This window comes from Teleopsis dalmanni, chromosome 2 (genome assembly GCF_002237135.1).
Source record: "Teleopsis dalmanni isolate 2A chromosome 2, ASM223713v2, whole genome shotgun sequence".
In the NCBI taxonomy this organism is placed as follows: Eukaryota; Metazoa; Arthropoda; class Insecta; order Diptera; family Diopsidae; genus Teleopsis; species Teleopsis dalmanni.
In genome coordinates, this window is record NC_051847.1 from 177,376,006 (window position 1) to 177,396,711 (window position 20,706).

General features: G+C 28.0%; 1 protein-coding gene across 1 annotated transcript; it reads left to right on the plus strand.

The window, feature by feature from the left end:
* Positions 1 to 9,009: 9,009 nt before the first annotated feature.
* Positions 9,010 to 19,378, plus strand: LOC119684031 (leucine-rich repeat-containing protein 40-like). Its single transcript, XM_038097965.1, has 10 exons — positions 9,010 to 9,360; positions 13,538 to 13,722; positions 13,806 to 14,009; positions 17,506 to 17,629; positions 17,734 to 17,906; positions 18,022 to 18,383; positions 18,443 to 18,586; positions 18,650 to 18,838; positions 18,912 to 19,103; positions 19,178 to 19,378. The coding sequence occupies exons 1-10, from the start codon at positions 9,201 to 9,203 to the stop codon at positions 19,293 to 19,295; spliced, it is 1,851 nt and encodes a 616-aa protein (XP_037953893.1). The 5' UTR covers positions 9,010 to 9,200; the 3' UTR covers positions 19,296 to 19,378.
* Positions 19,379 to 20,706: the final 1,328 nt, after the last annotated feature.

Consider the following 20,706-nt stretch of genomic DNA (forward strand, 5'->3'; position numbering starts at 1 on the left):
CCTAATATTTATAAAAATACCTTAAAATATACTAATAATAAAAAAGTAATTATTTATTAACTGAAATAAATATAGACTCAAGAACTACAGTACATATGTATGTGTCTATGTCTTATACACTGTAAAAATTGCATTAAATATTTACCACTTTGTGTGATGTTTTTTAAGGATTAATAGCGATATATTATATATATTATATATCACTTTGTTTCGTAAACATACTTTGAAATATTAATCTGATATCTCAATAATCATATATTAATACGTTCTGAAAATTTAATTTCAAAAATTTTAGTGTTTTAGATATTATTGCCTCTTCTAGTTGTTGTGATAGACCAATGTGATATAACAGCAGTTATAGGGAAATTTAATAGACAAAAAGCACATCCAGCCTTATATGCCATAGGCTCATAATAGGTAGAAATAGATATGTAACCTGGAATTTGGAATGTGGGAAATAAAATATAGAGAAGGTATGGTATGGTGTATGGTGGATACGGAGGAAAGAGATAGGGAGATTATCTATATTAACTTTCTTTTTGTTATTGTTGTAAGCTTTACTAGGGCCTCAGCAGTTATAAGAGAGTGTAAGAAGCAGGAAGTATAGCCAACATAACATATTAAGTGCTCGTAATGGTGGGGAAAAACGATAAAAAGTAGGATTTGGAATGTGAAATATAAGGTAAAGAAAAAGAAAGATATACGAACATTAATTATAACCTACATCAATATTCAGGGTAATGTCTATGTGTTATCTCAATATATTTAATTCTAACTTCAAAAGTTAGTCTTTAACATATACTTTTTTACGATGAAAATATAACGAAGAAAAGTGAGATTTGGATTGTATGGAATTAGGTAAAGAAAAAGTGATATTAAGAGAAAGAGATAATGAAATTAATTATAAGCTACACCTATATTCAGGTTAATGTCGATATGGATTTTTAATATATTCAATTTTTACTTTAAAAGGTAGTCTTACCCCTGTTTACTGTTGCGGTAGACCATGGTGAGACTTCAGCAGTTATACGGAAATCTATAAGCATAAAGCGTAGCCAGCCAGAGGGTCGTATGAAAAATAGATAGGAAAATTAATTATAACCTCAATCTTGCTTCCTTAGCGCAAAACCAGAAGCCAACTGAACTTAGTTTTGTTTTGTCAAATAATTGTAATATAGCAATGTAACTTATAACTTGTATTTCTTTTTTATTATTAAAGTCAAGTACTTTACTAATTGATACCTAAATCATTCCATAAGAAAGAGAATTGTAGACTAAGACTACTAAAAAAAACTCTTACAATACTTAATTGAAACAGTTAAGTTAATATAAGAAAATCTCAAAATCTCAGGACTATACGAGTACTAATAAAAGCTACAAGTATTAAATACAACTTAACAAGTAGCATTAGACACGAGTTATGCTTATCTCTAAATAAATATTGTGGGTTATATGAACTGCCGCATGATATAATATATAGTATTATATTATATAAGTACATAATATACAAAATGTATTGACCGGAATGGAAGTTTCAAATTCACTTAAGTCACTATATTTTTTTTCTATAAACCAAAAATACTTCGTTTCATTATAATCTTTAAACAGACTCACAATAGGTTTAATGAATTTAGGTCCCAACGGTAAATTAGACGATATTTAAGTACAGACTAATGGATTCAGTATCCGTCATGCTTTCTTCTGAACATGTTGTGCATATTAGCTGATGAATGGTCACTACCAGTACACCGCCTCTACCTTGAATGATTCTACAGATAGATTATTATTTTCGATTGGGTACTTCGAATGCATTTCTCCAGAGGCGAGAATGATGTTATTATCGCCAGATAGCAGTTTCGGGAAATGTTTCTTCCATTTTCTGTATATGCAACCAAATGATCATTCTCGTCCTTACAGTTGGATGACCCAGCCTTAAAGTCTCCAGTCAAGCGGATGAGTAAATGCTAAAACTTACAAGTATCATTTTTATTTCTAAACATATCGATTTCCTCTCACTTGTGCCTTTTTGATCACATTTCTTCCGTTTGAAAAGGTGCTTCTCTTTCTTCCAAACAAATACTGCGTTTTTCACAGTATTCGCTTGGCGACCCTCGTAACTATACCATTGAATTCGTCGAGGAGAACGTTGAAAACCTAGTGATCTTTCATCGTAGCGCATATTGAGGAAGAGATATGACTTCATTATCTACCGGTATTATCGCAACAGAAGGTTTGATTATTGAATCAGCGATGTCAAGTTTATTGTATATACGTGTGTTGTTAGCGCTTTTAAACCGCAACCGTATCTTGACTGGAACAAGCTAGTGTTCCAAATCGATGTTTCGAACACGAAACCAACATACGGTTAGCATACTTGAAGCGTGTCTTGACTCAATCACGAAGTGATTAATATAATTTTGTGTTGATTGATCAGAAAAGAGTCACATCATGAATTAAGGAGAGAGCCTTATAAACGTCTCGATGGGAGAATTTGGTGTTTTGTGCTGCTCGAAGTTAATCAGCCTCAGGCCGTTCTTAGAGATTGATTCAGGAAGCTGAGTTGAAAATGTGAATCAGACTTCGGCCATAAATTTTAACGGGTCTCACGTAAAAGGCATCAGAACTGTTAAGTTTTATAACTAGATTGAAAACACTATTTGCTGCTTTTGGCAGTGTTATTACAATGGACCCAAGAGTCCAAGAATCCATGAGTTTGTCTACAAAATTTACCACATTAACTTAACCTAACCTAGTTTTGACCGTTACTTCACGAAGTAAAGTTGTGAGCTATTATTTACCAAATTTTTTTTAACTTTTTCTGATTATATAGAATTCAACCAGCGAAGATTATTAAGTTTTTTTTTTGTTGAACAGTACTAAATAATCATCTACATTAGAGTAGATATAATAGTCTTAGATCTAAATATATAATTTGTACTATTAACTTAAATATTGTATAAGTAAAAATTATATATCTAATATACTCATTAAAAAATTTTGAAATATTTACAAATAAATGTTATATACTATTATCTATAGAATAACTTTTACTGTTATATATATATATATATACTACTACAATTTTTTTTAGTGTGTTTACCAAATATTTAATATGTACTTTTTTGTGTTATTTTTATTAACTTAAAGTTATACTATCGAGGCGTGTGCATTTATAAGGTTTCTACCCATAAAATAATAATCACATAGTCGGAAAAAATTATAGACAAGAAGAAAAATATTCTTAAAGAAAATGTATGTTTTCTTATTATTATGCATCATTAACACTAATACGTATTATTATATTAAAATTTATTATTGGTTTTATTGTCCATCGCAGTTCTTACAAAGCAAATAAATGTAATTTAAATAGATTTTAAATTATTTCATTTAAATTCTTCTTTGTTGAAATAAATATAAAAAAATAACAATCAATTATAAAATATAAGAACAGTGAATGAATGGGATTAGCATATAAGATATTCTTTTAAGCTAAGCATATTGTTATAGAGTTCCTTGTATTCAATATAATCCTAGAAATTATCTATAAAGTTTAAAATCGGTTTTCTTTTGCCAAAATATGTATAGAAATATACTAAAAATTAATACCTGAAATAAAAGTTAATATTCTTAGAAAAATTAAAAAAAACAAAATGGACTTTAAAATAATTTCGACTTAAAAACTCAAACACTAGAAACAAAATCTATAAATTTGTTCGCTAATACCAAACAACCTATTACTCTTTATAAAGCAATATTTATTTCCTTATTTATTATTTATTATTATTTATTACTATTTTTTATTATTATTATTTATTTTTATTATTTATTTATTTAGTTTTATAAGGCGTTTACATTGTCCGAAAATGGTTCATTTTGAATGAGCCATTTAAAAGTGTTTACATTCGTTGTAATTCGTTTGTTCTTATTTCAAACAGCTGATTTTTCAACTTGCCTGTTGATTTGATTTTTGGCATGTGCCAAAAAAATGTTGCATGAAGGTTAAATATGCTTTCAAACCTTACAATATAAACTTAAAACATATTTTTAACTTCGATTAATTACTTTTTGAGAAGTAGAAGTTCTAACGTTTTCAAGAAAATGCAACCACCAAATATTTGTGTACCTTTTTTTGTAAATATGTCAAAAACAGCTTTCTCAAAGTGTCAAAATGCCATGAAGAGCTTTTATTTAGGTTATGTTCAATGTATTCGTTTGCATTTGGAACATAGTTGGAATGCATGCGAACGTCGTTGGGACGGATTCATACAGAATGTAATGTGAATGGCTCATTCTTGCATACAAAATTTCAAGCGCGAATGAGTCATTCGCTTCTCATTTTCAATTTTTGACTAAAATGAGCCATTTTCGGCAAGTGTAAAATCTGTATTACGATGACTTAAATATAAAAAACGATTTCGCTTTCTAAAATTAAAAAAGAAAACAAAAAACTATACTATGAAATAAACTCCTACAATTAAAATAAATAAAAAAAAACAAAATTGTGTTTAAAATAAAATCCTCTATTACTAACAAACATTTTCACTTGGGTGTAAGGTTTATAACTTGTTATCCGATACGCTGCACAAAATGAAAGCAATTTAATGCAAAGTATGACCGCGACTTATAAGGCTTATAAACACGACCTTGGCATGGTTCATTTTAGGGCTTTCAGAAGAACAGAATATTCTTTGATTACTTGAAGTAAACAATTTTTTAAATAATAAAAATGTGGCAGCTAGAAAGCGAAATCAAAGTGATAAAATCACTAAAATAAAGAAATGAAAACAACTGTTAAATGAAAAAGTACCGCAAAGTGATTGCTTACGCTGCAGAAAGAATGACAATAGCGGTGAATGGCAACGTTACTCATACGTCACGTGTAACCATAAACAAGAAGAAGAAGAAGAAAAAGAACGGAGAATTTTTATACATTGTAGTAACGGCAGACATCTTTCATTATCAAAACAATTTAAAACAATTTAATCCACAATGAATAGGAATTGGGCTTTAGGAAGGTGTCCGCAAGTGTAATTGAACAATTGGCGTAGGTCACTGACTGAAGCCGAAGCTTACATTAGAGAATGATAAAGCAAGACCGCAAATTGAAATCAATTAAGCTTAAATTAATATCAAAGCGCAACATTGTACCTAAGCACGTAATTGCTTAATGCTCGTGATCTTAATCGTTATTGACATACATCGATAATGTTGATTTGTGAAAATTTAAATAAAACAAACATAAAATACACCATAAATCTAGAACAAACACGTGGAAGAAACTATATAGCCATTGTCTCAGCTCAATTGATTTAATTTTAATTCAGATTATTGAATGTGCTTTGTAGCAAAAGTGCAACTGAACAGATAATTAATATCAGTTAGAAACTAAAAATGCAATAATATTGCCAATTTATGAAATCTATTGCGATATTATTATGAAATATGAATTTATGAAATATGGAATAGAATACAGAAGTTATTTAACTCCTTATTTGAATCTATATTATTCATATGGATTTTTATCATATTATAGTTGCCAAAGAGCTGACGAACGATAGAGTTATATATGACTAAAATGCTCAAAACGAACAAATTAGAACCAAAAACTAGAATAATAAATAGGGCAGACACCAAGAAAATCCGGTGAAAAAGTGGAAGTTTGGACGCAGATCAAAAATTGTAGGACTTGAGCATGGCTTGAAATGCCAACATAAAAGAGACCCTCCTCGAAATAATGCGAAAGCGGTTCCGAGGGCGAATAAGTATTGTCGTAGAGGGAATGTTTTAATCCATATACTACATATTAATGTGAGGGAATCGGGTACATCATTAGGACGACGGTCGGTTTTACGGTACATAAAGCATTCCACAACCTCACTACAAAAACAAAAAAAAAATGTTATAGTTGTCTTTTCTGCCATCGAAAAATAAACTGCGATTATGGGTTTAGAATAAAGGCAAAATGAAGTCACTGATCGTCAAACTGATAACTGGTGACTATATTTTTAAATTTTTTAAAGGATTTCATCAACCTTGGCATCGCCATAACAAACAACAACGATGTCAGCCTAGAAATCAGACAAAAATCACCAATGCCAATAGATGCTACTATGACCTCAATAGGCAGTTAGAGTGTAAAATTCTCTCTCGACAGACAAAACTAACACACTCCATAAGTCGGTCATCCTACCTGTGCGATAAAGGTATATCTTTTTTCATTATACCTTTACATTTACAAATAAACGGGAATTATATCCTCGATCAATTAATTAGTTATGTTACGTTATGTTAATATTTTTATCGTTTATCCGCTTAAATATAAGCAATGAGATTTAAATTAATAAATTATTTAAATGAGAAATCTCATGAGTTAGTTCACTCGCAATATTATAAGAAGTATCTTCCTGAACCACTAAACAAAAACCCATACAAGCACCAACTTGGTTATAGTTTCACTTTTAAAACTATTTTTGATTTTTATCTTTTTATCACATTTTTGTTATTTTTTTTTTTTTATTTTAAGCACATTTAGAGATGCGCTTAATTTTTACATGGAATTAAGCACACATTTTAATATACCCTAAGTCAGCGAATATAGAAAAATCTATGCACTTTTTTTATGGTCATATACACAATAATATTGGTATTATTTTCATAAAACAATTACAAGTACATAATATGCAAGAAAATGATCGAATAAATAACATTTTTACTTTTATGCCAAAAACAGTTATATACCTTCTGCTCAAAAGGTATCCGGATTTTATCGTTTGTTAACTACTCCTTAAGTAATAGACCTTTTTCAAAAATTTTTTTTGTTATGTTGGTACACCCTTCCTTGACATATGGTACAAATTTGAGCGCCATCTGTCAAATAGATTGTTTACAGCAGCTGTTAATGTTAGACTACCTCTAGTGCATTTAGCGATTTTTACTATGGAAAATTCTTGTTGTACGCGAATTTTTGATCAAACACGGCACCACTGTCATCACTCAGGCACCATATTCGCCAGATCTGGCGCCGTGCCACTTTTTTCTGTTCCCGAAACTAAAATTGCCCCTTCAAGGTAAACGTTTTGAGTCCATTGAATCGATAAAAGAGAACTCGCTGAAGGAAGCTATACTTTCACGGGCCTACGAAAAGTGTATGGAATATTGGGTTAAGCGTTGGCATATGTGTATCGCTTCAGAAGGAGCATATTTTGAAGGAGATCAAATAAATTTGGAATAAAATTTCAATTTGTGTGTTTTATTTACAAAATCCGGGTACTTTTTGAGCTGGAGGTATTAAAATAAATATTTTAGTTGATTTTTTAATTTTCAGACTTTTGATAACTACAATAAAATAAAGTTTGATCTATTTAAAAAGTATATATGTATGTATTCATTAAAAAAACACGAAGCATTAATATTTCGGAAAGGTCGAGATGACGAAAAAAGCTATCTATTGGCATACCTTGTAAAATAATTGAAAAAATTATAGACATTTATTACCCTCAAAAGCAGCAAATTTGAATAAAAATGGGATACAAACAAATTATCAAAGAAGTTTATATATTTTAAAAATTATTTTGTGAATAAAAATAAAAGAATTTTAGTTTTAAGAATTAAAATAAGAAATTATGTAGCAAGTTTTCCATGCAAATATAGAATATAGAAGCATAGTTTGAAACCCAGCATATCTTCTTCACTGAATGAATATTTATTGCATTTTAGTGGAGTAGAATTATAAATTAATTTTTAATTAAGTGGAATTCTGAATTAATATCGATATCCAAATATTATGTCAATTTCTATCAATTCTTAATTCCTTATGTCTATCCACATTCTAGATATGCCATAGTTATAAGATATCATAATATAAAACAAACGTCATGGCGGGATTCAAAGTCAAAGTCTGAAATATAGTCTTAAATCAATCTGTACTCAAATCTAATACTTTGTTTTCGTAGATTTAACTAATAACAGGTTCAAGTTGAAACATTTATTGTTATAAAATTCATTTATGTATTGTAATAAATTCTATTTATTAAATTAATGTACTTATTACATTATAATAAATAAGCATTATTATTATACCTAGCATTTATTTATAATATATCATGTATAATATGAATTGTCATAAACTAGACTTATTTTATATTTTATGTGATTCTTAATTAATATCTGATTATCTTCAAAGTTATCTTCAAAGTATATGTATGTATAACATATATTATTATTATTAAGTAATTTGAATATTATTATTATTCATTTTGTTGGTTTTTATCAGAGAATATCAAGTATTTTTCTTTATGTTTATATTTTGTTATGATCAAAAATATTAAACATACCTGTCTTCTGCATTTTACAGAAGTGGAAACGTCAAATTGAAAAAATTTAGTTTATAAACAATATTACAGTAAACTAATTTTCGATTAATATATCAACAATTTTGTTAAATAAAAATAAGAAAATTTACACTATTTAAATAACTAAGTTGTTAATTGATTTTCTCAACAATAGATACGATAAAATACTTGTATAATAAATTTATTTGTTTTTAGTTATATTAATTTTAATTTGCATTTATTATTATTATTAATTTATTTATTAATGTTAGTATAATAATTTGATTTAAAGAAATATCTTTAATAAAAATAAATTTAGAAAAAATGAAAATAAATTTTGTATTTAACGCAAAGCAAATCATTTTTCTCCATTGAACAAGAAGCACATAACAATTACCTTAATAAAATAACACTAAATAAAATACTAAATTTATATCCCAAATTATTTAACAATATTCCTTTACTGCTAACTTTACTTCTCACGCTAACATTTGTTGTTATAACAAAATATTTTATTAATCAATTTTTCCGTCACCAATTACCGAAATGAATACTTGAGCGCCAATATTCTCTACAACAGCAGAGTAGCGTTTTTTTATTTCCTTTTGCTACGTATTCGTAAATAAATAGAAAAGTCAGCATTGACATTTCAAATTTCTTTTTGGCAAAACAAAAAAAAAACACATTTACATTGAAGAAGCAATAAAACAAAAACATAACTTAGCTTTGCTAGAAAAATCATACCAAAAATAGATGGAAGAAATTCTAAAGAAAATATATGTTGAACAGTTTAATTTAATGAAAACATATCACTTGCCTTAGAATTTAAAAAATTATTTAATCAATTGCTGGTGAAGAAACATAAACAAAATGTATTCAAGGAGATTGCAATCTAGTCGATTGGGAACTTTAAATCCTGTTTTCCATAAACGAGAGAAGGCAGAAGATAATGCTATACTTACTGCTGGCATGATCAAGCAGGCTAGAGCTTCTGGAGTGCTGAATTTATCGGGAAAAGCGCTTTCAACAGGTATTGGAAAATAAAATTTAAGTACTTTAATATTTCTGAATTTACAGAAATATAAATCAATAACAATAAATATGTAGTGTTCTACGTACATACATACACATATCAAATACAATACTGTGTATTGCATTGTGTTCGCGATGCAGGAAATTACTAAGAAATCCTTGTGTGGGATTGTGAAATAAAATCCATAGCTGGAGTGAGTTTTTTGCTGCTTATCAGTCACTTCACAAAATACGAACGTACATATTTGTGTTGCAAGTGCAAAGTGAAACTAAAAATATGTGCTTTCAAGGTCAACGAGTAAATGTTTGTGTCATGTTGCACTACTAGTTTGGGAAGTTGCCACAGGACACATTGAAGAAACGATGTTTGAAAATTTATTTTAAGTACGTTGTTGTTGCTGTAACCCGATGGGGCCTGCATGTGAAATCTCTTTTGGGGGGTGTTGAACGGCAGTTAGTCGTCGTTTTTAGTATGTACTGTTGGGTGCTACAACATTCGCAGTTAAAAAAATACCTTAATCAAGTGCTTTAAACTAACATATTTGGCATATATATATTTACAAAGGGTGAAGAACCTAGTAGTCCAGTTCCTTATTTTTAATCAGCTTTAAAATTAATTTTAGTGTTAACTCACAAATAAATGAATGTATATATATACTCACATATATATATATTATATTAATATATATATATATATATATATTATATATATATATAATATATATATATATATACTCACATATATATATATTATATATATATATATATATAGACTCACATTAACGTTTCAAAACAGATCAAATAGATATAGGTTATTCTAAATTTATTTCCAGTTTCAAATAGAAATATTGATATGAGGAAACAGTTACAAGGAACATCGATTAACTAATACATACTGAGTGAATAAGAACATACATACCAGGTGTATGCATCAATTTTTTCCCCGTTGTTAGAATTTTTTTTTTGTTAGTAAAAATAACACAAATTTCAAAAGAAATTTTTTTTTATTCAAAATATTGGTAAAGTGTTGCTCAGCGAGCGCATGCCTCATGGATACGAAGACAAGATAGTTACTTGGTGCTAGATCTGGATAGTAAGGCGGAATAGGTATATGCAGAAAATCGAATAAACTCTTACACTGTCAAGCCATACGTTTAGAATATATAAACTCAGTGTTAAATATTCGACACTCAATAAACCCAATAAGTTCTGAAACCTTTTTGGTATGGAAATTGTCAGATTTATCAATAGTATTACTTTGCCACTGTAACTTATTAGCTAACTGTAGAGATAGGACAGTAAATATTATTGTAACTCAGATAGGTAACTTTCTTTGTGGTAGCTGAATGAGAATGGTGTATGGCAATTGATCGTCTTTACGAACTTATTGGCTGTAGTGTACAATAATACCAAACCACTCCAAATGCTGAATTTGTACTTAATCAGAAAAATATAAAAATAACATATGTAAGATTAACACTTAAGATTTTATTTTACCCATTTGCTGAACGATGAAATACCGCAGAAAGTGATGAACAACACCTACTTACTGACGTGTTTGAAGCCTGCAAGGATCAACAAAGCAGATAGCATAGTTCAAAAAACTTCCGGATCTATGTCCCTCGTCAAATTCGCCGACTAAGCGCTGATAAGCATACCAAAAAAAGGCTACAGTAACGAAATGTTTTTCAATATTTTAATGTCAGAATTATAGCTATAATAAAAATATATGCAGACGGTTGAGAAATCTTTGATGTTAATAAAAACATGAGCTTAACTAAATAGTGGGTCAGTGGCATTTAAAACATATTTTCCTAATAAGCAAAAAGCAAAAAAAAATTCCACGAAATACAAATTACATTATTACTAAAGAAACAGGTCATCAAATAGGAATTCTGGTATTATGTATAAAATCTAACTTCCAGTACACTTTTTAGAAAGAAATGAATTGATTGATTATATTTCTAGTAATACCTTTTTTTCTATCGAGTTAACTCTGTTTTCTTTCCCAATGGTAACATTGAATGCCTATATCAGAAGCACATGATCTCTGTCGTTTTCTTTAACTTTATTTTCTCTTTCAAGATGGGTGACCAGATAAGAAATATTTAATCTACGTCGACTATGGTATATACAATTATCCAAGTGTAAACAACTATTATAATTTGTAGCTTGGTTCTATTGAGGTGGTAAGATTTTTATAACTGTGTCAAAGAACCGATTATCTCTCTCCCACTAAATTCTGTACTTCTCAAGTTATCAAGAATTGTTCCTTATATTATATGTTAACTTTTGTGTCATACTTGTACTCAGTATTTTTTTATCTACCTGCCACACTTTAAGGTAATAATTATAGCAATATCTATATCTTTCCATTTTCCTATTCCTTCCTTAAAACTACGTTTCTTTTTATCCTAACATGAAAGTTTTATTATATATATATATGTGTTTGCTTTCTAAATCAATTATATATTTTGACACATATTGTAACTATTAGTTTGGTTTAAGAGTTCACGTGCTGATACAACCATCAATATATCTTTTCATAGATATCTATTGGCATTATGATGTCCTTTAAATTACCTTAAAGCGGCAAATTACACTAACTATTTTTATTTACTTATTTCATTCTTGTGGAAGCTAAGATGTTTCGACAGGTCTTCTTTCGTATCTCTGTCAGCACAGTAGAACAACTAAGACACTTGCACTCGGAGACATCTATTATCCATTGTATAGTCCATTTGAGCCAGTGCACTTGAGCACTTTTATTCTTTCTTAACTCATGGTATTTTCAAAACCTCTCTTTAAGCTGTGACTAAGAAATAATTGACCTCAGATCTGCATACCTTCCCGAGGAGCCTGTAACCATTCTGAGATTTGATAACGCGGTGTTGATACCTTTAAATTGCCTGGGAGATGCAAACTATACTAACCATTTTTATCTACTTGTATTATCCTTCTAAAAGCTAAAGTGTTCCGAGAAGTCTTGTTTTGTTATCTTGTCAAGTCAATAAAGTTACTTAGATATTGAAATCGCTCTGTTAGAGTTCCTGGCAAAAACATAAAAAGAGGTTGATAGATAACATCTCCATATACGATATTGAATACGCAATATAGACTGAATGATATAGAATGAAGAGGATGACACTTAAATATAGATTTCATTAATATTAATTTATGTTAGATCCTTATGCTGATGATGACTGTTTTAAATATTTTTAAAAATATTAAACAAACGTGGAATTTTATTTTTAACAAAAAATGACCTATAACCGTAGGACAATACACATATATACAATATGTACAAAAACCATATTATATATTTAATATATATTTAATATATTATTATTTAATATATTATAATAATAGTACTCACAAACTAAAAAAAATAAATGATTTTTAAAATGACTTACCCCAGTATATATTAAATCTGATAAAATCTGGTACTTAAATAATTTTTATAGTACTTTATTTCGATGTCAACTGTTTTGTGTAGATAAAATAAATCATTTAAAAGATTTTAAAAATTTTCTTAAATAGATTCCAATTAACTTTGAAAATATCAAATTACCAAATAAAGTCTACATAAACTTGTTAATGAACTTATATTTTTAATAAGTAAAAAAATTTTATATATATCTTGAATTTATTTGCACTTTCCATTTATGAAGAAAATTAATTTAATGCTTCATTAAGTCATCAATGTAAACCTATAATTTTAATAAAATTTTACCAAGAATTCTAACAGTTTAAGTTTAAACTCTGAAGTGAACACTTAGAATTTCGCAAAAATATTTCATTTAATTAATGTCTGCAAGAAGAAGATCCTTTAAGTTTATTGAATGAAAAAGAATAATTTTGTATTAACATCGTTTTCGATGTTTGATCCTTATCCAAGACGTCGGTATTATCATTCGCGCGAATTCCGTATGGCTTCTCCTCAAAATGATTCCGGTGCTGAAGAAGCTGACACTGAGCAAACTCTTGAAATCGAAACTCCAAAAGAGGAGTCTATGGAAAAGCCCACCGATCAAGATAACTCAAGTACACTGGATTTTATTTTTTTATATCAAATTTTGACTAAATGATTTAAAGTTTTTAAAGCATTTACTAATTTTGTTTTTTAGTCATTTTATTTATTAGTAAATGTAATTTTTTTTAATTTTCAATTTCAGTGCCAGATAAAGTTTTTGCCATCAATGAGACAGATCCAAGTGAATTATCTTATGATATTAATCGTAAATCAACTGAAGAAGCGTGGTGGGATCAAGTGCCATTAACAAACTTGGATTTAAGTTCAAATTCCCTAACCACTGTTTCTCCACAAATTATAAAATTAGAAGATTTAACAATCTTGTCAGTAAGTGGATTATATTAAAAAACTCAACTGAAGGTATTGCTTGTTCGAATAATGAATAAAAAAATTTTATCTATTTAATTTAGCTACATAATAATAATTTGACTTCCTTGCCAAATGAAATTGGAGAATTAATTAAATTAACACGAATAAATTTAAGTCGGAATAAATTAAATGATTTGCCGGATAAGTTATGCTCTTTACCCAATTTACGTATTTTAAATTTATCCCACAATAATTTTGAAGAATTACCACCAGCGATTAGTGATATACATATGCTTGAGCAATTGGTACGTAGATATATGTTATTATATATTATTATGTCATATTTAAAATCTGTATTTACCTGTATTTATTTATGTTATTAATTTTATCATTTATTTTAAATATTCCTATATGGTTGTTGCCATCGTAGTTCCTATGAGATTACTATTCCTAGGAAAGGTGAAACTAGATGAATCAACATTACATATTGATTTTAAATAATTTTGCAGTTCCCAACAATTTCCTTAGATGTATTTATTTTATTCATTATATCTGGCATAGGATCCTCTAAAAATCATATCTCAGTTTTAAAAGTTCTGGAGATAATAAATTTTATATTTCCAAACAAATTATATACGGACTATAAACTAATTAAAAATAATAAAATATTTCCTAAAACCCCACTGATGATGAGTACTTAACAATACTTCAAACAATGTTTTATAGACAGCCAAACTTCAAAAAATTAACAAAAGAATTTGTTGTTGTTGTTGCTTCATTTCTATTCGAACCCTTCCAACTTTATAGTTAGATAGTTTCTTTTCGTCATAATACGAGCCAGTCACTTTCGACAAAAAAATTTAACATTTATAATGTTATTTTTTATTGAATGAAAATGCAATATTTTAAGTTCGATACGACGAAACTATATATTGAAAGTCAATACAATAAAATCTAAAATGCATATAACTTCTTTTAAAAATACTACATGTGCTTTGTCATATATATTGTTTATAATTAATAATAATATACACTAATTGGTGCACAGTATGTCAAGCTGGTGGCAGTGCATAAAAACCTTAACCTAACCCATAAACCAATATACGCTGATTGATAACATGGTCAGTAATGTTCTCGCTTTATTCTAATAAACAAAGGTAAACCGCAACCTTTGAGATCTATTGTGCTATATCTGCTGAATGTCGCTCAACAATTACGACACTGACTTCATTACCTGACAATAATGAATCGCGATCTTTGAGACTGTACTAGATCCATTTCCTGATAATAATAAACCAAAACTTTTGATATTTATTGTCCTGTATATGCAGAATATCTACTAAACATAGAAGGTACTGGCGCCATGTCGCAGGATGTGAGTAGTTAAGATAAACGAGTGTTTTACTCTGTATTTTACGAAATTCACACTTATTAGCATCCTATCTTAGAAAAGTTATCGCTAACAGGAGCAAATTCATATAAGTAGCTGATAATATATAAAATTGAAAACCGACCAGTGTATTATTTGTTGATATTTAGTTTAACTAACAATTCTTATGAACTGCTTAGAATACTTTAACCGTTCACCATCGAATCATTATTCTAGAAAAATTTTACATTTAATGTTTTAAAATACTGACGCGGTTGCAATATCTATATTATCAAATCTATACTTCCAGGTATTTGGACACATGTTACTTTATTCGTGTTAGCTCACAACTTTCCAAAATTGAAGAGATTTTTTAGCTTCCCGATTATCCTGATTATGGTATCACCTTTTTAGACATTCCAATTTCAATGATATGCACTTCTCCCTGATAAATTAAATCTGAGTCCAAGAATGTTAACAAACTTTTGTCCTTCAAGGTTTCAATTATCTATTTGAATTGGTTTTTAAATTTTTGTGATACAGAGTTCTTAAGACATTATTTGGAACATATTTTAGGTAGTATTACAATTATTTGGTATTACAATTTAGTTCATTAATAGTTAATATTTTTAAAATTTATAGAATTCTTTATCCTATACATAGTACATAATTATTCCTGAAATTAATCGTAAAAAGCGATTTTGAGTTATAAATATATATTTAACCCACCGATGAGACTCTTTGGTCTATGTGGCACTAACCGAAATGTGTATCACACTCCATAGATTTTGTAAGAGGGGAACAACAACAACTATTTGATGGCATATATTACATTAATATTAAATAATTAAAATCATATATACATTAAGACTGAAAAGTTTTCGGAAATTCTCATTTAAAATTCGCGCGCTGTATATTTTTCGATATTTTAAGTTTATGTAGTTTGGCAGCACTGTCCTTAATTACTATGCCAAAAATGAGCGCGATCTGTCAGACAGTTCGTTTACGGCAGCTGTTGAAACCAGTTCCCCTCAGTAGTGCGTTGCGAAATGTCTTCGACGGTCGTACGACCGTCCTGAAAGGCTTTGTACCACTCATAAACTTGAGTTTTCGATAAAACTGATTCCCCATAAGCCTTTTGTAGCATTCGCAACGATTCTGCACACGAAATTTCGTTCGAAACACAAAATTTGATGCAAACTCTTTGTCCAATATTTTTTTCCATTGTTTTTTTCGCAACGCACTACTGAGGTGAACTGTTTTCAACAGCTGCCGTAAACGAACTGTCTGACAGATCGCGCTCATTTTTGGCATAGTAATTGTCCTTAATTGCTGCCAAACTACATAAACTTAAAATATCGAAAAATATACAGCGTGCGAATTTTAAATGAGAATTTCCGAAAACTTTTCGGTCTTAATGTATATATATTTTACAAAGAAAAAATATTGTACTACAATAAATGTAAAATATAGCTGAGTCTCTTTATTACCTGCTCTCAAATATTTTATATTTGAACTAATAACAAATTGTGTAGAGGTAATATATTTTCAACCATAATTTATTTTTTTATTATTTATTAATAATAAAACTATTAATATTAATTAAATCGAATAAGAATAAGTGCTATATTGTAATATAATAAATTATATATGATGCAAATTTTTTATATCTATATATAGTAGATCTATAGTTGTTAATATTTATTTGTGCATTAAATACTAAAAGTGGTTTCGCTTATATATATTTTAAAATACTTATTTATATTATATACCTTTATATAAAACTATTTAGAAAAAAATAAACTAACAAGTACTCTAAATTAAAATTATTTAGTTTTGCTAGTCTAATCAACTATTTAATGCAGAACTAATATCGGTTCTTCTTTACTGTTCTCTGTACTACATGTATACATATATCATATACTAAATAATATTATCTTTTAGCAAAATTATTCTCAGTTGATTCTACAAATAACAGAGTAAAGATCTTAAATCTTATTTTTTTTAATTCCAAAGTCCAAATGTAGTTTGGTGTTACCCAATAACAAAGAAAAGGGTTTTGAATGGATGCCCATTGAAACCAGCTGAAATAAAAAAATAGTTACAAATATGTATTTATATTTTAATATTTTAATAAACATACAAATTAAAGATATTACTAATAAAAATTATATAGTACTTTTTACTTTATTTTTTTACAAAAAAATAATAAATATTTTAAAAAAAAATTTATTATTAATATTTATAAAAATATGTATTATCTATAAATAAATTTAAGTGACCAATAGTATACTATACTATCTTTACTAAATTTTTACTGTACTAAATTTTCTCTACAAATTGTATTAATTTTTATACTCTTATATATTGAACCCGCTTTTTAATTCATCAAAAACTTTTAACTTAATCCTAACAAAAACAAAAAACTAAAGGACGTCTCCAACAATAATCTAAAGTCACTACCGTGCGGTATTGGTTTTCTGACAAAATTAATTGAGCTTAAATTATCATATAACCACCTCAAAGAGCTACCATCTGATATTACTCAAATGTGGTGTAAGTTATTTAATATGTAAAACTTACTTAATATGTTATTATATATATAAATATTTAGTTTAAATAATTTTTACTGATATAATTTTTATAATATATATATATAGGTCTACAAAAGTTAGATTTGACGCACAATGATTTATTATTCCTTCCGGAAGATATTGGTCTAATGCGTAAATTAGAATTTATTTATTTACAACACAACGACATGAGATCTTTACCAGACTTCGAAAGCTGTGAGGAGTTGCAAGAACTATATGCTGCAAACAATTACTTGAAGGTAAAAAATTATATTATTTTTTGTATTATCACAAACGTTTTTAATATAATATATATACTTGATACCAATATATTTATAATGTTTTCAATAATAATAAAAAATTATTATATATTAGAAAATTCCAGAGAAATTTTGTGAGACGCAAAGACATTTGAAGATCCTTGACTTAGCCGACAATCAAATAACAGTTATACCTGACGAAATAGGCCTTTTGCATAGTTTAACACGCTTAAATGTCGCAAACAATAATATAAGTAAATTGCCATATTCCCTAGCAAAACTGGGTCATCTTGTAAATTTACAAGTAGAAGGTAATCCAATAAAAACTATAAGACGGGAAATACTTCAATGTGGTACAACGAGAATTTTGAAAACCTTGCGTGATCGTTCCATATCAGATCAAGCAGAAGCAGATACTAATGTGTTAAATGTACAAAAACCAAATACCAAATATGACGAAACAGTTTTTCCGGATAGGTGAGAATTTCTACTTACCAAATCAAAATTTACTTTATAATAAAAACAATTTATTACAGATTTAAAATGCGAAAGACACACAGTTTATTTGCTACTATGCAAAACCTAGACGACGTACCTGCAGAAGTATTAGATGTAGCTAAGGAAGAAAATGTTACCATGATTGATTTGTCTAAAAATGTGCTACAAAGCTTGCCAGAAAGGTAATTGTAAATAATATATACTATATATATCATGTAGTTATAATAGCGATTTCTTCTTTAAAGCTTACTGAAAGTAAATGACTGTCTAACTGAACTTGTGGTTGCAAAAAACTTCTTAAAATCTGTACCATCGTTTATATCGCAATTTACACGATTAGCGCACATAAATTTATCTAATAATCAATTATCGGTACTACCTGAAGAATTTGGCGTACTCAATACATTACGAGAAGTTAATTTCTGCAATAATCAGTAAGAAATGGATATTAATAGTTACTTAAAAATAGATTTCTAACAGAAGTTTTTTTTAATAATTTGTTATTAGTTTTAAATCCATACCAAATTGTCTGTATAATCTTCCAAATTTGGAAATTATATTGATGGGCAGCAATCGTATACAAATGATCGATGCAACTCCTCAGGGACTAGGAGGATTGAAACGTTTAGCAACTTTGGATCTAAGCAATAATGATATTAGTCACGTACCGCCAATATTGGGTAACCTCCAAAATATAACGTAAGCGATTTTTTTGTATTTTTAAATTTAACAAGAAACCGTCTTATTATATATATATAATTTTTTTTGGATAGATCTTTGGATTTGATTGGTAATTCATTTCGTCAACCTCGACACCAAATATTAGCAAAGGGGACGGCATCTATAATGTCCTATTTAAGAGATCGTATAACACCTGAAACCTCTAATTAGTCTTTAACCAAAAAGCATAACAAGTACCTTGCCATATGTAAATTTAATAAGTTTATATATTATAATTTTGTTTTTTTGAATATTAACAAATCTTTTTAAATTATTATAAAAACTATAACATATTTTTTAATAAAGCCGTTTTTAAATTAATGTGATATGCACAATTAAAAATAAATAATTTTATTAAATTCTTTCGAAAAAAAATTAAATAAATCAAAAACAAATTATAAACTTATTAAAAGTCAAAGCATTTTAAAATATTATTTTATTTATTTTTTAAATAAAGTTTTTAGATTTTAAAAAATATAATTTTTATTAAAATTTATGTACATTTTACTTAATAAATATTTTATTAAAAATGTTTTAAAAATAAAGCAAATTTTTATTAAAGGTGTTTTACACTATTTATTAAAATAAACAATTCTTGATTATTTTACTTTATATATATTATTGGAAATAAATAAATTTTATTAAATCTTCCTCTTCTTATTTGGCACTACAGTCTAGTGTGAACCTTGGCCTCATTACAATTTATTTAAATGCTGAGTATAATTTTAGAAAAAGACTGTAACTATAAAGTGTTTTAAATAACTAACAAACTACATAGTACACAAAAAAATAATATATATAATGTATTATATATATAATAGAACACACTTAATATTTTAAACGATCCGGAACTTTAGATTTAATTATGTGTCAAAAAAAGAAGAAAAGCAGTGCTCTAGTAGTAGACCTTCCACCTCGCGGCCATTGTATATTAACATTTTGATTTTTTAAAAAGGAATTCGAAACCACAAAAATTATGTACGTACGTAACTTCGACGGACAATAAACCTAATGTCCGGTATGTTATGAAATTAGTAATAGTATAAAATAGACAACGTGTTTATGCAACTTTGATCTATAAAAACGGCGGATACATATAGAATATACTTTTCATATTGGGACTCCTAGAATCAATATTTTGATATTTAATCATATAATATGAAGAAGGAACTCGAACTCATAACATAAAGACATATACATAAATTTAAAAATATAACCATTCGGTAAAATATGAAATTAGTAGTCATTTTACTTATATTTATCGAAATGGAATCAGGAACATTCGTTGTTATAACTTCACTTATAGGAGAGTAGTGAGCAGCTCTTAGTCGTTGAGTTTAAATTTGATCTTGACTCCAAAATGTATACCTGACCGATACTGAAATTTGAAACCAAACCCCTCAAGATTTATTGATGCAGTATCTTCTTAAAGTTCCGGATGTGTACAGATCTTCCTTTAACCACTACGAGGCAGTGCAAGGAATACAATATTCCTATATAATAAAATCTGTCCTTTAGAAATCGAGGTTAGAGTATAGCCACCTGCTATATAGTACCTTGTTTTAAATTAACCGGCACTTCA

Excerpts from the sequence above, each read along its gene's own strand:
- LOC119684031 (XM_038097965.1), top strand. The coding sequence starts at position 9,201 with ATGTATTCAAGGAGATTGCAATCTAGTCGATTGGGAACTTTAAATCCT. Across the intron at positions 14,010-17,505 it reads TACATATGCTTGAGCAATTG|GACGTCTCCAACAATAATCT; the intron begins GTACGTAGATAT and ends AAAAAACTAAAG. Across the intron at positions 17,907-18,021 it reads CTGCAAACAATTACTTGAAG|AAAATTCCAGAGAAATTTTG; the intron begins GTAAAAAATTAT and ends ATTATATATTAG.